The 17,263-nt window shown below is 44.1% G+C and overlaps 1 protein-coding gene across 1 annotated transcript in view; it reads left to right on the top strand.

The window, feature by feature from the left end:
- Positions 1-416: 416 nt before the first annotated feature.
- Positions 417-17,263, top strand: part of TXLNB (taxilin beta) — a 29,319-nt gene continuing 12,472 nt past the window's right edge. The window contains exons 1-5 of the mRNA XM_075148119.1: positions 417-827; positions 2,790-2,881; positions 6,682-6,852; positions 13,903-14,097; positions 15,821-15,940. Of these exons, the coding sequence (XP_075004220.1) occupies positions 425-827; positions 2,790-2,881; positions 6,682-6,852; positions 13,903-14,097; positions 15,821-15,940 (981 nt within the window). The 5' untranslated portion in view covers positions 417-424. The remainder of the gene's footprint in view (positions 828-2,789; positions 2,882-6,681; positions 6,853-13,902; positions 14,098-15,820; positions 15,941-17,263) is intronic.

Genomic DNA, 17,263 nt, shown 5'->3' with positions numbered 1-17,263 from the left:
CTGATGCAGCTCTGAAGCAAAGCTGACCGTATCGGTAGCCAGCGTTGCAGGTAAACAGCTCAAGAAAAGTAAACGTGGCAAACAGTATGATCAGGGAGGAAAGTGGTATAAATGACTCAGGTGTCATTTCGTGTGTTATCGCTGGCAACACAAATAAGAGGTTTTGATTTTTCAGTATTAGGTTTGTGCAGGCTTCTCCTCTTGGAAAGTATATAATTTGCTTTTCTCCCTGCAGGCGAATCACCTTGGTTGTTTATTTAATTGTGACATATTTATCAAGCCAGAGGCGATGGATGAGCTGCCATCCCAAATTCCACACAAAATCACTCATGTGCTGGCCAAGCTTTGGGAACAGTTAGATAACTAATTCCATGTGCTTTTAAATTAACCCTCCATTTGTTTGCTGTCAGGTACTGCACCAAGCATGGAGAATGACCAGTCTGCCACCTCGCCTGGGCAGGACATCCAGGGGCAGAGCGGGGACAAACCTGCCCCCGGCTCGCAGCCCCCCGCTCCAGCCCCCGCGGAGCAGCCGAGCGCCCGGCCCGAAGCAGACACGTGCGACATCTCGGAGGAGCTGAGCCGGCAGCTGGAAGACATTATTAAAACCTACGGGTCTGCCGTGAGCCTGATGGAGAAGGAAAGCGCCGCTATGGGAACCGACAGGCCTGAAAAGGGAGAGCCAGGCAGCGTGGAGGATGCGGAGTATGAAGATGCGAATGAGGAGAGTGAGAAAGAGAAGCTGGCTCCTGGGGATGCTTCCAGAGGAAAGGAGGCCAGCGGCAGCAAGGAGCAAAAGCTGGAGAAGAAAATCCTGAAAGGACTAGGCAAGTACTTACATACTTACACAGCCCTTCTGCAAACAGAAGTAAAACCTCCCTAGTCCTTGCTCTTTCCCATGTTAATCCTCTGCTGTGGATGCTAGGGACCTCTAGTTATCACTGAAAATTACGGTGACTGTTACAACTTTTCTCTGACTGATAATTATTTTCAGCAATTACCCGACAGATACATGTAGGCTGTATCAGATATTAGTCCTGTTAAAAAGACAAAAGCTTAGGATTATATCACACAATTCTGATATGCCACCCAAACTACTTAGACAAAGCTGTGAGACTGACAACACACTGCAGAAAGTTGCTTCTTAGATAGAGGAAAACCTGGCCTCCCGTTCGTGCCTCAGTAATTTTCTTCTTCCCCCACTCCCTCGGGTATGACTTCCCAGCGGTCATAACGGTGCTAATGGTGCTACTATGTGGCATGGGACTCTGCAGAACAAATTCACTGTCATGCCCAGGTTATTTTTCATCTAGCAGACCTCCGGACTCATCACGGACTATAGGAAATAAGCCAATACGCTTATTCTTTCTAAGCACAGTGCTTAGAGAGCACCTTGGCCACAACAGGGCTCTGTTAGCTGACCTAGAAAGACGTCTCAGCGAGTTTTTGTAAAGTATGTCCTTTCTGCTGGGCAGCCACTAGAGAGCAATGTAGTTACATCCCAATCTAGCAAACGTAATTTATTTCCCTTCCCACATTTAACTCCCACCAATCTTCAAGCCTCTCCTTCGCGTGAGAACCCAAACCCAATCGCAGGCTATGCCTATACAAAAATCACTGCAGGACGTTCTTACAGACAAGGGAGTAAGCATAGGACAGAGCAGGGATTTTTTCCCGGAATTCCTTGAATGTCCAGGAGAAAGAAAGTTCCTCCATTTCTGTTGCCTTGGCTTTGGCGCAGTTATTGGTACCACTCCAAGATCAGTGAAAACACTACCAAAGCACTTGTTCTCAAGCTGCACTTGCAACAGTTTTCACTCCAGGATTTTATTTTAGCTCTCTTCAACTTATTTATACTGGTGCTGTAGAGAAAACGTAGTGTGAAATAGTGTTTTTTCTCCACAGGCAGGACTCCTGGACTGCATGAGACTTGAAGTAGAAAAAGTCCAGCCTAAATCAGAAAGCAAATTTGCTCTCACAGCCTCGGGAAAGAGGAGTATTTGGAAAAGCACGGCCAAGTCCCTGGCACCACAGCCATCCTTATCTTCAGGGATGCTAGGGACATTTTGTATTTGATGAACAAGCGGTGTTCAAGCTCCAGCTCATACTCTGGGCTGAAATGAATACCAAGAGGTATCAGAAGAGAAGCAATACATAAATGGCTACGCAGTGATTTAGCTATGCACGCCCAGATAGTTATTAGACTGTTTCTGGTATCTCTTCACCAAGTCAGGGAACTGATTTACACCACGATCATGTAGCCCAGAGCTGGCTGGCAGTACCCACTGCTCTCTGATTGTTTCCATCCGCACCACAGTCTCCGTGCCTAACTTAATCTTCCTTATGTCTTTTATGGGTGGAGCAGCACTGGAGCTGAATACACAAGCTTCGCAGCTTTTGCCTGCAAAGAGATCTGGCTTCTGAGCCTTCAGGGTTCAGGACCTTTCAATCCTATTTCAGTCAAATGTGCTATATATGTGACCCAGTCATGTTGCAAAACATTAAATGAAAATCAGATTATACAGGACAAAAGCATTTCACAGCCAATACTTTTGCTAGAAGACAGCACGTTACTGAGGGCTGAAACGGAGGAAAATTCAAGCATGTTTGTTCTTATGGGAACAAGAAAAACCCAGAAATTCATAGCAAAAATTATTCCCTTCTTTCCAAAATGCCTCATTTCTCCCTGAGTTTTTACAGATTCATGCATGAAACAACCAATTTCATAAGAGTACATCAGCTACAAACTACTTCTACCATCAAATCTCTGCTTCTTTTTGTTTTTTAAGGGAAGGAAGCCACCCTACTGATGCAAAGCTTGAACAAACTGAATACTCCAGAGGAGAAGCTGGATCTGTTATTTAAGAAGTATGCTGAGCTGGTTAGTACAGCTTTGGTTCTCTTCTGTGCAAACTGTCTATACGGGAAGGTATAAAAAACATATGCTATGCAGCATGGTCAAACCTTATGTAGTAGTAGCGTCTGTCCTGTTAAGTGAATCCCAAAATAATTGTCAGGGTTAAATAATCAATTATGGGTGAGAAGGAAAAAAAAGTAAAAAGTGAGGAAAACAATCTGGACTTTGGGTTAGAAAGTTGATGAGGTGAAACTACCAAACCGACCCATACTGGAGATTAGTGTCTAGGCCCCTGCCTTCACCTTCTGCAAGGAGCTTTGCATATCTCTGTATGTGGGTGTGGCTTTGAATTACATATCAGTGATTTAATCAAAATGAAAATAATACAGGGCTTAGTATAAAATGTTGGGAAGCAGAAAATCAGAAAACAGAGAACTGAGGCAAATCATGAGAGAAACCACAGTATAGTGAAATGAAGAGTCAAAACCCCTGCCACTATAATATTACCCTGTAACAATGCCAGCTACCTCACTTCGTTCTTTCCACACTAAAGATGTGTTATTTTCAGATCAAGTATTTTCTTCTAAGTAGTTAAAGGGCTCTACGGCCATAAGCTGTTGAAATCTTACAAACAAAAAGGTTGCAGCATTTTACAGTTTGTGGAGTACTGAAAAATGTGCCAAGCAGAACATTGACTTTGTAACAGGTTTTATGCCCAGATGTGTCCATGTCTCATCATAATGTGAAGTTCAGCTTTCCCTTTTTTCAGGTAAAATCCTCTGATTTCGTAAATTGGGCTCAGGCAGTTTATGTTTTAACCCGTGTGTAAAGGAACTTCATGCCCATAGATTAACTGAAACAGGTCTTCTTCTTCCTCTGCTCTCCACCACATTCCAGTGGTGTTGGAGGCACTCCAAGGTGTTGGAGCACTGTATAAAACAGGTGCCATATTGCCAGTAACCCATCCAGGAGAAATGTGCTAAAACAAAAATACTGAGTATTTGTTTTTGACATCCTGTGCAGTGTCACTAAAATAAATCATTTAATAAATACAACTAAAAGCTTGTTGGAGAAAGCCTTACGCTGCTCACTCAGCAGGGCTGAGGGGTGTAGTGTGATTAATAGCTTGTCAGCAGTCAGCTGTAGTAGTTACCGCTCTCTCTGCTCCCTCTTGTCCATCCCCATCACACACTTCAGGCCACTTTTTGCTTTTGCTGAGTTGTTTTCCAGCCACATCAGCTCCCTGGTCCGGTGAACCATGTGGTGACACAAGCACTCGTTGCAGCATAGCCCAGGGGATGGTGCAGCCACGCGCCAGGCTGAGCTGGGTGCTGGCAATGGCTTCAGCAGTAGATACTGCTGCTGCAGCCAGTACTTGGGGACCCTACGCTGCACCAGCGCTTCCCCACAGCCACCCGGCCATACGCTATTTAACTGTTAGCACATACCCTGGCACAGCCTATAGTGACGGGTACACCAGAAAACGGAAGGTATCAGGGAAGAGCGTGGGCTGGTTTGAAGGAAACCATGCCTGGGGACAGTGTAGCCATTTGGGCATGCAACGCCACGCTACTTGCCATCAGAGAACATTTTATTCACTAATACTGGTGTTGGCAGAGTGGTTGGGGTTTGTAAAGCAGATTGTGCTGTATTTTAGCTTTTGCCTACAAATGACTATTGCAGAATTGCTTGTGACCGGTTTATTTTCAGAGGTCCTGAGGGCCTTGCAAGTGCTGGGTGCAAGAACTATACACTAATACATAAATATGAGTATTGTCATTGTCTGCAGTGGGGTCAAGATAAAACTTTTTTCCTAGACTGAGAATTTATCTCTCTAGGTCAGCCTTCAAAAATCAGAATTCCTTCTATTTGTAGTTAATTTTAGCTAGTATTTCATTAATTATTCTTAAAAATTTAGCATTGGGGCCCTTTTGTCATTCCTATTCCTCCCCTTTTGGGGGGAATAGGAATTCCCTTCCTCAGTGCAAAAGTAACACCATGTCTTAGACATTCCTGAGAACTTTGAAATATAAGTTTCTAGTGCAGCCTTTTTTATGGAAAAAAAAGAGAAAAAAATGCTTGGAAGACTTCTCATATCACGATTAAGACCTATTTTATTCTAAGCCCCCTATCTCAAGCACAGCTTGAGTGAATCATCTAAAATTTGGATAAATCATTATCTGCTCAGCACAGGCTGCGCATGCAAAATGTGAAGCAAAAAGAATCTTTTTTGTGTTTTTAAAAGGGAAGGGGAAGGGGCCAAAATCAAGCTTGTAAAGGAAAACAAATCTCAGCCTTAATTACAGAGAAGCTGTTTTTTCCCTACAATGCTAGAAAAATTATTTCAGCTAGTGCAGCTTGATTAGATGCAAAAGCCCCTATTCTGATCTGCTGGGGTAAAAACACACCATACACATGCGGAAAGTTGAGCATAAACTGTAAATATACTTCAAGCTGGTGATTGCATTGTTTTGTGGCATGCCTAGCTGTGACTTGATTGATAATACACAGAGCTCTGTACTGTAAGCATAAATTAGAGAACATCTGCAGAAAACAGATCCTCAGGCAGAGAAAGTGTAAAATATGATGCCGGTTGACTGTCTTGTGTGAGCTGCACATCATTGCCCCGCACTCACAAACTTTCCCAGTCATACTGGGGTTAATAATTAATACTAGTGGTATCATATTATTAGATAATGTAATCTTAATAACAACTATTGTTATTAAGGTTTGCACATTGCAGCTTATCTGCTGCTGTTTTTCAACTGGAAAACATCTGGACTTCAGAAATGTCTCGCAATGTATGCATGCCTGCAATGCAGCGAGGAGGGCTGCTGCACATTGGAACGGGAGAAGAAATCTTTAAAAGCTTCAGAGGTGAAATGCTTCTTTGACATGTCTGTTATGATGTTAACTTGCAGTGGAGGAAGTTTTTTCAAAACAATAAGAGGCACGCGGCAGAAGAAATGACCAGTCTGTGTGGGGACTGCTATTAGCAATTCTGTTGCTGCCCCTCATCCCCCCTCCAAATACACCCTCCTCCCCGCCAGCCCTCTAGGGAAGGCAGGAGCCACACACCCGCAGGAACAGCAGGTTCCCAAATGAACCATATTTTCTTCAGTAATTACATGGATCCGAAGAGCCCAAAAGAGGTTTGATTCCCTGCAGCCCAGCCCTGTTGATGACGGGACCTCCAGAAACACCACTGACGGACAGTCCCACATGTGCCCATGAGCAAGAGGAGCCTGACAAGAGGAGGTGCCCACACATCATTTTGGGGAATTCTTCCCTAAAAAGCATTCTCCTCCATCAGGAGCAAAGCCCACACACAGACGGCATCCCTGGTCTCCAGCGCCTCTTTTGCTGTTGTTTTTTCCAGCAGGTTCCTGGGTATCTAGGAAGCCACTTCTTTTTTAGGAAGCCGCAAAACAGAATGAGCAACTGTTGCATTTTCTCATGATCTGGAGAAATCTCACCGCATAAAGCGCTACCGGCTGCTCCAGTTTCTAACGTTGAAACAAAAATAAAACCTCACATCTGCCCTTCAAAGAAATTCAAAGCAAAGAAGGAAGGGCTGAAATGGTGTGACAAGAGTATTAAGAATTATGTTCACTCACCCACACTACAGCACACTTGGGACTGTTGCAGCGAGCAGGCTTGGGACTCCCTCCAGGTCGCTTGCTCCTCTTCCATTAGCGCTGATAAATACAAAATATTTTCTAAGAGGTTAAGAAAGTGTGAACACTTTCCCGAATGCAAAAGAGCTCATTTTCTTTTCTTTCCTTTTCTTCTTCATTTTGTTTTAATCCCTGTTCCCCGACCAGCTTGAAGAACATCGTGCTGAGCAGAAAAAGCTCAAGTACCTGCAGAAGAGGCAGGCCCAGATCACCAAGGAGAAGGACCAGCTGCAGAGTGAGCACAGCCGAGCCATCCTCGCCCGAAGCAAGCTCGAGAGCCTGTGCCGGGAGCTCCAGAGGCACAACAAAAACCTCAAGGTGAGTGGTGGCCTTATCAAGGTACCAGCAGTGGGGAGGAAGAAGATGCTGATGCCTTCCCATCTTGCTCTAGTATCAAGTCAAAGGGACATTTGCATCTGCATGTGCAATATATAATTATATATATGCTCTAGTCTTGAGGCCAGTACACCAAGACCCCTTTATTCCTCGTTTGGAAATATCCAAGTGCTTTTGAGCGTTGAGTTTGCCCACATTAGCTGTAAGCCCTTCTCACGTTAGCAGGGAGCTCAGCGCAGAGAAAACCAGTGGTGCTAACAGACCAGTTCTGTCCAATTTGCTGCGGCAGGTTGCCCTCTGTCCCCCCGCAGGGCCAGTCACCCGGCACCAGGCTGGGCTGCGAGAAGTGTCCCTGTCACTCCCGCTCTCAGCCCGGCTTCCCCCATGGCTGAAGCCGGAGAGGGGTTGGCACAGGCACACATCCCCCTCCTGGGAGCGGCGAGCCGGGGCTGAGCGGTGGAGCAGGCAGCTGGGGAAGGGCGCTTTTTAAACTGTAGCAGCTAGGTCTTCCAGAACATGTCTTCCCAGGTCCCTGAGACTGCAGGTGCGAATGAATGTGCATGGCCAGAATAATAGGAACACCAGCTTTGCTCCAGGGGACTCACAGAAGGCTGGCAGGTGTGTTCATGTAATTTGAGCACTTGGGCATTTTCAAGTGATCTGTAAGGGTTAGGCAATCAGGGCATCTGCCTCAAGATACCAAGCCTCATAACAGGAAGAATGCCAACACTTTGTGGAAGTCGTTTGGATGACGAGCATCAGTTCAAAAATGAAATTTTCAGGTGTGTCAAAAGGCTGGGATCCATATGCCATGTCTGCATCACACCATTTAAATGTGAAATTTATAATATGATTATGCTTCTTGAAAAATTTTAGGTTCAAGAAGTATATTTCTGTTGTGATCTTCCTTTTTTTCTGAGTACGTTAGTAATGGTGGTGTTATTATTATACAAAAAACCTCTGCTTTGATCTATTCAAAATCCTTCTTTATGGGGATATAGTTATGTATAGAATTACACATTTGAATTCTCAGCAGCAAGAATTTCACCTGATATAACCTCTATAAACTGTAACGGATTTTCATTCATTTCTACCAGCTCAGGAGTGGGCCTTCAGGGTCTAGCTCTGACTTTCATTGTACGTTGGTAAGAATATAGCTGGGAGGGGGAACGGCTACGTATGAGCTCAAACTGTGCACTAGTAGAAGGATAAAAACAGTTTAACTGATAGTTAAGAAAACTAGAAGCACATATCTCTTCGCTCAGTTATAGTAGTGCAAAACTGGTAGTGTCAATTAAATTTGTGCCTGTCATTTGTACCAAACCTGGTGCATACTGAGCTATATCTCAGTATTGATCCACACTGATTTACCAGACCATCTTTGGGCAAAATCTTTCAACAGAAATACAAGCCAATTCTAAAGTGATTTAAGAGTACAGTGTACAGTGCTTTGCATAGACTTATCTGAGATTTCTAAAACAAACAAATCCTATTGGTGGAACAAATAAGCAGAAACTGGGGTATAGAGAAAAACTAATTATATTCGGAAAACAGAATTTGGAACAGATTTTGTTGAATTTCCCAGCTATCATATGCTTATTAATGTCAATATTAGAAAGCATGGTTTTTCTTTCTCTTTGCATGTAAATACTTCATTACACATTTCATCTTTACATTTAGGAAATTCTCTTTCCAACATCTTTCCACTTGTTGGACTGTTTTACTTTGGGACTAGGTCCCCTAAATAAACCTATCAATTTCAGACTCAGTTCAGATTTTTATCCTGTACCTATGCCAGGTGAGCCAGGAAAGGTACCTGAGCTGATCTTGTAGTAGGAAGAAGTGTTCAAATTTTGGCCATGTCTTTCAAAGAATATGGAGACCTTTTAAGAAACCCAGAGTACTAGCTTTCCTCTGGTTCTTGTGCTTGCAGTGTAAAAACAACAAAGTTAAATAAGACAAAAGTTAAGTAAGACAAAATATACTGCAGAATGAATAAGGATTAAATTAATAAACAAAGGTAGTCAACATCCTTATCCAGTTTTGTCCCTCTAAGAATTTTAACATAATTCTTGGAATATTTGCCTTTAAGCTTTAGTTCCTGGACATCTGTGAATCTCCAGAATCTCATCTTCTGTTTATTTAAATGAGCGCAATTTTCTTTTGCTTTGACTGTACCAAAACAGGAGAATCCATCAAATGTTATTTTTAAAATCTCCTGCTTAAGTAATTTTTATTTTGGTTTTGGCAGGACAGAGAAGCTGATTCATAATTTTTTAGCACTTTGGATTAGCCCTTCTGATTATGTTCCAAAGCATGGAAAATAAAAACTGTAGGAGATTGTGTCATTTCAATAGCAAAGGAGAAACCTGGCCAGTCCAGATCATGAACCTCCTCTGACTTGCCATGTGGTACATTATATGCACATCACGTCATGTAAATGTCGTCTTCACTCATCTGGTGTGTGGAATTCCCATTAACTGGAGATCAGTGCAGCCAAGTGGTGATGAATATGCAATGCGGCGCTGTGCTGAAAATCCACAATGCAGAGCAGAGAAGAAAAATTTCTGGTTAGTATTGCATATGGCCTCAAAATTTTACTTACTTACAGTCCAGCTATTCAGATTATTTCCTTGCAGTTACACTTCACAGCAGAAAACAGATGTTTAATTCTCCCTCCAAGAAAAGCAGAATAAATGTTCATGAAATAGTAGAGTGTGTTCCCACTGCAATAGGGAGTAGCTCTGCTAAGACCAACAGCGGCTCACTTCTCTGCATTGTGTTCATGTTCTGCCAGTTAACTGACAGTTTGGTGGCTACTTAGCCTCTTGTAGTGACATGAACATCTCAGGTCCCTTGTCCTTCCTGCTACCGTGCATTAAGCAATGACTTTCATACAAATGTCACAACAATCAACAGCTTCGATTGTGGGCTCAGCTCCAGACTGCAGACCTCGAGGCTCAGACCGTGCTGCCTGGGAATGATGAGAACGGGTCATTGAAAATGAGGAGTCCACGTTCATATTGTCTCAGCTGATATGACTTCAGCAAACCAAAAGTCTTCTTGACTTGCCCCAGAGAGAGAGAAGAGGACTAGAGACAATCCTGCCCTTCTATTTGCAGATTATCTCCCATTCCAGTGATAAATCCCAAACTGCAAAATATCCTTGTCTTAATTTCACAAGGTTTTATTCAATGCATTCTTATATTTTTAGCAGTAAAACACAAGAGTGATAGAGTATTGCAGTAGGACACAAGCATATATCTTTGATAGGGTAGATATGGAGCACAAAGATTAAGAAAGGGCAGAGGAAAGGGAACAATAGTTTATGGCTGGACTTTAGTCTTCCACAACTGGAAATCTAAAAATAATTTACAATGCTTTATTTTTCTCATTATAACTAAACACTTAATTTAAAACTATTAAAAGAATAAGCATGGAGTGAATTAGCTGACAAGGCCAAGTGTGGTTTGCATGTTATGAATTCATCATGATCATAGAATCATAAAATCATAGAATCATTGAATGGTTTGGGTTGGAAGGAACCTTAAAGATCATCTAGTTCCAACTCCCCTGCGATGGTCAGCAACACCTACCACCAGACCAGGTTGTTCAAAGCCCCATCCAAGCTGGCCTTGAACACTTCCAGGGACGGGGCATCCGCAGCTTCTCTGGGCAACCTGTGCCAGTGTCTCGCCACCTTCATAGCGAAGAATTTCTTCCTCATATTTAATCTAAATCTGCCCTCTTTCGGTTTAAAGCCATTACCCCTTGTCCTATCACTACATGCCCTTGATGATGATGCTGAGAAGTCACCACCCCAAACACCCTCTGTTCTGCTCCCTACAACCAAGCAAGCCAGGAGCTCTGGACTCCGCGCAGCTACTTCAGCTGTAACAGCAGTAACACGAAGCAGAAGACAGTCTTCAAGCCTCCAACTTGGGAGAAAACTTAAGGATCTTACTTTACGCTATGGGGTCTTGAAATGGGAAGGACTAAGGAACCTATTGGAAAAAAGTGCATTCTCTCAGGTTACGGGGACAGATATAAGCAAAGAGTTGGGGCTGTAGCTTTGTCATAATAAAACCTGGGTGATGCTGATGGTTTGGGGTTTGCCAGATTGTGCCTGCCCAGGCGAGGTGGGTGAAGGGGAGCCAACGCCACAGCCCCGGAGCAGAGCTGACAGGGAAGCAGGGCTCTGCTGGTAGCACCATGAGCATCCAGCCCCCTCCCTGGCTCCAGCGCAGGTGCAGCCTCAGCCGTAGGCTTTCACAGCTAGTAACGGCTCAGGTTTAATGCAGACACCTCGAAAGACCCATCACTGTTCCCATGGTATTATCAGTAGCACCTAGAGATTGAAACCGTATTACCTTAGGGACCGGGCACCAGCCTACCGTCAGCTGGGCACTGGCAGCATGGGGGCCAGCGCCGTGGCACGGCGGGGCGCTGAGGCACAGAGGGGTTTGTTCCCTTGGCGCAGGGAAGAGGCAACGCCTGCAGGTCTCTGCACGGTGCCGTAGCCACACGCTCGCCTTTCTGCTCAGCCAGCTCCTCTCACCCACACCCACCCTTAATCTGTAACTGGGACATCAAGGCTTTAACAAATCACTGCCGTTTTATGAGGGACTCTGAGGAGCTCTCTGGGACACACCCTAGCCCCCTGGCAAATATCCTCCTCAAATATCTTTTTCTCAGAAGAAGAGGTCAAGAGAAATAGTGCCCTGCAACTAAATGCTGGCTCAGTGTCTTTAACCATGAATCTTAGCATTGTCTCTGTGCTCTGTATAATTATTCTACCTCAGAAGGGAGGATGAGCAGGAAATAAGATCCTCTGAGTAACACATGCACTTTTTTTTTTACATTTGCATGATTGCTACTCTCAGGATGTCTCATTTCACCTTGTAACAGAACTGTGCAGTGTGACTTACACAAAATGCACCGATTTTTTGTTTTATATTCAGCTGGATTTATTACTCTAGAGAGCTTTAAATTGCCATTTGGTTCACTGAAACAATAAAGTATTTTTGGGGAAGAATGTTCTGAAGCCATAGAAATAGGACTCCAGACATGCAAGTTCAATTTCTCACTCTGTCTTTGACCTCTTGAAGTGAAAGCACCTGGTCATTCTTCTCCCTGCTCAGGGCTGCATCTATACAACAGAGAACAAAGAGGCATGAGCAGCTTTTTAAACAGTGTATTGGAGGTAAAATGGAGTTTTGACTTGACCAAAACTATCTAGGCATTCAATTTAAATTTGGCAAAGTTTCAAATAAAAATAAAAAGGATGACATGGTTTGTAAACATCCCCTTTCAAAAGAAAATGAAATGTTTCATTTTGGGAATGCTAAAGCAGTTGATTTAAAACACTTTCTGAGTAGCATTTTAAACTCTACTTTGGAACAGCATTTCTGTTTCAAAATTGTCCTAAAAAGAGTTAAACAAAAAGTAACTACAAACAGAACACAGCTCAATTTCTGGTCAAGCAAAATGTTTCAGGCTAACTCAAAATCATTCTCACCAATTAAAAAAAATAATTAGAGAGCTTCTTGCTGCAAATTTTTCATGTGTCCAATTTCCAGCTCAGGTACTGAACCAGGACCCCCCCCAAGTCATTTGCCCAGCTCCATCTGTAATTCTTTCTTCCTCTTAAGAGTGAGAGCCCTTTTGGGCTCACATTTTGTTTTCCTCTGTTTGTGAGTACACACGCGTGTTCTTGTGTAAACTGCAGAGCACAGCAGGGCTTCACGGTGATTTCTGTGCACTTTGGTATTATTAGCACTAATGGCTCCAATACTTTCCTCCCGTCATCCAAGGCGTTGTCATCTCTGTCACTCCCCGGTCAGCAAAAGGACAAACGTCCCCTACCTTGAACAGCGGTTGTCCAAGATTGAGCTTGTGTTGTGCATGCTAAGTAGAAAATGGGTCATTTGGTATTCATCTTACTTTAAGAGCAGGGCCTGAATCAACACCTTTTATGTCACTTTTATGATATAAATTATACCTCATTAGAGTCAGCTAAGGCTTTATTCAAGTATATTTATAGAAAATATCCATATGCAGTGTTATCAGAGATTTTTATGTAAATGGCTATGCTAATTGAAACCTTATTAGAGTATGCCATTTGCATGCTGTGGAGTGGGTTCTTAATGTGGTTCTGGCATGATTTGTAACTACAGCAGATATGGTCCTAGCCACTGTACGTCAGGATTACATTCCCCAGAAGGGCAGACTGCCCTGGAAACAAATGAGTAGGGAATAAAAATAGTCCATATTTCTGGATCCAAAGCAATGAATCCAGATTCTTTCTGCATTGTCTTTTACATAAACAAATCCAAAACAGAATTTCAATAATTGGTAAAAAAAAAAAAAAATCCATCAATCTTTCTCCAGGCAAAATTCTGATTCTCTGCTTTGATTCTGTAAGAAAGAGCCCACAAGCTTTCCTTGATTCCACCAGCTAATAAATTAGTGCAAATGTTGGTGTCAGTTAAAATGTTAGGGAAGGAAATTTGAGGAATTGGGAGGGATTTTACAGAAAGTGGTGGATTTCTCTTAAAAATGAAAATCCCAAAGACCATAAATTTGGTATAAGGATTTCTAGTTAAAAGGAGGCATTTTAAAGGGTGATTTTTTAATTCAATCAAAAAGAATTTCGATAAAAGAGCTTTTGACTACTTCCGCTAAATATCTTCTTCCAAAGCAAAAGCTGTGCTGCAGTATCATGAATCAAGACATGCACGTATGTCCCCTTTTCCAGACTTGCTTTGATCTGAAACTCTGCTCTACATCCATCTTTATAAATGCAAATTCTTAGTTCCCTAATTTTTTCAAGGCCACTGTGTAATTTGCTCTGTAAATTTAGAATCATGCCTAATGCTGGAGCAGATGAAAGCAAGAAAATCTCCAAAGAGGAATGCAAACACATATAATCCTTCAAAGGGAAGCCTTATGCTACTCTGAAACAGTATCTTTCTGGAACTGCTTATTATGCATCTTACTTACATGACTGCATTCTCTCCCATTTAACAACAGGAGGAAACAATTCAGCGGGCACGGGAGGAAGATGAGAAGAGGAAAGAAATAACTAATCATTTCCAGGGCACGCTGAGTGAAATCCAGGCTCAGATCGAGCAGCAAAGCGAGAGGAACATGAAGCTCTGCCAGGAGAACAGTGAGCTGGCAGAGAAGCTGAAAAGCATCATTGACCAGTACGAGCTGCGGGAAGAGGTGAGAGCAACGCCCTGGCTGCCCGTGGGGACAGGCAGCAAACCCGGCTTCCCCAGGGGAAAGCAGAGAGCATTGCCAGCCTGTCCTCCCCGCTGGCTACCGTTGGGGTGTCTGGTGGAGATAATGAGGGTAGCCCCACCACGCTTTGCCGTCTGAGCGGGACTATGCATGCAGCAAGCCCACCCGACTCCACGTGGCAAACTCTGCAGGCAAGGAGTTGCGCGGGCCAGCACCCTGCCTGCAGCACCCACGGCAGCCTTGCCGCTGTGGGGAGAGGGGCCGAGACGCCCCAGCAGCAACGTGTGCCAGCTGCCTGCTAAGCTGCCCCCCAGCCCCCTCTCAGCTCCCCCAAATCCCTGGGGAGCCCCCCAGCACCCCTTTCCTGCTTTCCCCCAAGTCCCCACCGAGCACCTCCCAGTTCCCATCTTTTTGGACAGCCTGCTCTGCTGGTGACGCCAAATACGCTTCTGTTCCTTCCAGACACAGGTTGCTGAGAAGGGCTCTGATGTAAATGCTTTGACCTTTCCCCAGGAGCAGAAAATTAAGACGACATATAAAGGAAGCCCTTTGCATTGGAATAGATTCTTCTTTGCAGGCACAATCCTCACCATAAGACCTAGCAGATAACAGACAGATGGGAAATTATTCTTTCTGTAAACATTAGAGTTGGTCAGAAAATTTTGACACAAAAAAACCTCTACAGTAAAATGCCGAACTACCTTTTTTTTTTATTTTATGACAAACACTAACAAATATCATAATGGGTCATTTTATTGTTTCTAAATACATTTATTGTGAGCCTCAGTGCAACCAGACAACATTATCATACTGAATAAAACATAAGTAGTCTGTCCTTACAATCTGGAATGCCTGATTCGATACATGCATTTCCAAATCTGTTGCATCACGTATGAAGTCTTATGCTGAATGAAGGAAACGTATGTTCCTGAATGAAGGAAACGTGGTTTCTGTGAGAAGAAAATGTAAAGCAGAGGGATGCGCTCAGAATATTTGCTCCTGTGAATTTTATCTAAATGAAGCAAGAGTGAAGAGGGCTATCAGCACCATTTACCTCCTGAAGGTCACCATGGAGCTGGAGGTTTTACAGGCCAGAGGAGGCCTCTGGTTCATCTGGTCTGATCTCCTCCACATCCCCACTCATGTACTTTCCCCCAGGCCCACCAAGCCCACATTATGCATGTGAGGCCGGAGCAAAGGGGATGTACAGGGCTTGTATTTACATAGAGGATGGTATGAGCTGTGCACATGCTCGCAGGTACTGCAGGTGCAATGCGTCTTTACACATTTATCCACACAGTGGCTTAGACCCACTGGCCACTTAACAGCTCTAAAAAACTGTGTCCCCTGCATATTTATTATTGACAAGCAATTATTTGATCTTCGATCATATTGGATTATACTGATGACTTCATATGTAGACCACAGAACTGGCAAAGATGCTAAGGCACTTTTTAAAATTTTCTTTTTGCCATAATAAATCAAAATAGATAATGTAAACGGGCTTCCCTTCCCATGCAAATTCTGGCACAGTTTGTTCTTATCAGCACTGTAGTTTTTTAGTAATTGCAATAGGTTGGGAGGCTTCCTGTTTTGCAATGTTTTTGTCTTATGAGTGTTCCCATAGATAGCTGTACATGCATGAGCATGAAGGTCTGTGTACACAACTAAACCTGCGCATTCAGCACAATTTATTTTCTTACAGCACCTTGATAAAATATTTAAGCACAGAGAACTTCAACAGAAACTGGTGGATGCCAAGCTGGAGCAGTCTCAGGAAATGATGAAAGAAGCCGAGGAGCGACATCAGAAAGAAAAGGAATACGTACCTATCCTTCTAATCTGTCTGTCTTTTGTCTAACTTTAGGCCAAAACAAGCCCTGCATGCTCTTTCACTAATGTATTGGTTCTTCAGGTCTGAGCTGGAATTCGGTAGCAGAGACCTTTTTATTGCTACTGTCAATGCTCGATGTAAAGGAACAGCCCCTGAAAGGCTGCTTCCATTGGCATTTACAGTTTTTGAAGCAAACTGCAAGAGCACAGACTGCTCTAGCTAACTCGCCGTTACTACACGGTTGATTTGTCGTGACGTTGGGTCAGGTGATGCCATTAGTTTTCAAACAGCTCTGATACTTGGTACCCCATCTCCTCACATGATAAATGAGCACATTCAAACAATCAGAGAGGAGAACAAGAACATGGGATTAAAGCGAGGTGGCTGAAGGCCGGTGTCCCCCCAGGCTCAGAGCCTCCCCAGACGTCCTCCTGTGGGTCCGGTTTTGCCAGCGGAGGAGGCCACAGGAGCCGCTTGCTGTGGCGGAGCCTCCCCTTCCCTTTCGCGGCGGTTCCCCTCCCCACAGGGGTCTGCCAGTGCCTCCTTCAGGCAGGAAGGGCCTGGGTGCGTTTAGCAGCCTCCTCTGCTGTTCCTCCCTACCCGGCCGAGGAGACACCCCTAGCAGGGGGGCAGGGAAGAGCCGCTCCAGGCGGGATCCCCCGCAGGCACCGCTGGGACAGGAGGAGGGCACTCCCCCCTGGTCTCACACGTTTGGCAACTCAGTCAGACCAAAATTAATTTTCTCAGGCTGCCCAGTATTTTCACAGCAATCCTAACATCTACAAAGGATCCGAGTTCAACGCTGACGCCTAGTCCCTCTTCTCAGCGGTGGCAGCAACAGGCTCTCATCGGCTGGAAGAAAGCTTTAGTTTCCACCAGTCCTCCAGCTATCTCAGGAGCAGCATGAGAGAGCTCTAAAGAGACGATATTTATCCCCTCCCTGTATCTGGAAACAGATACATTAGCATAAGCATGGCCAAAGTATCATGAAATACGGATGCAAATGCGGGGGCTCTAAGTCCTGTGGGTAGAGCACCAGGGAAACACAGCAAACACCTCTTACCAAAAACTGCCCCTAAGAGCATTTATCATCTTTCTCTGCACTGATCTTGCGGCTGGGACACCCACTCCCGCTCAGCTTTACTCCCAGCTAAAGACTGAAGGGGAAGAGGAGCTGGGGCTTCGCCGTGTGCATATCTGCATGCCACTGCATGACAATCTGTGGTCCAGCTGAGTCTTCCCTTTCACTGTTGGGCCAAACCCCCAAATTTCATTCATGACAGTTAATTTTTGGCAGACTAAAACCCCAAGAAA

This window comes from Calonectris borealis, chromosome 3 (genome assembly GCF_964195595.1).
Source record: "Calonectris borealis chromosome 3, bCalBor7.hap1.2, whole genome shotgun sequence".
NCBI classification, from domain to species: domain Eukaryota; kingdom Metazoa; phylum Chordata; class Aves; order Procellariiformes; family Procellariidae; genus Calonectris; species Calonectris borealis.
Note: the sequence above shows the minus strand (reverse complement) of the source record. Positions and strands in the feature narration are given on the sequence as shown.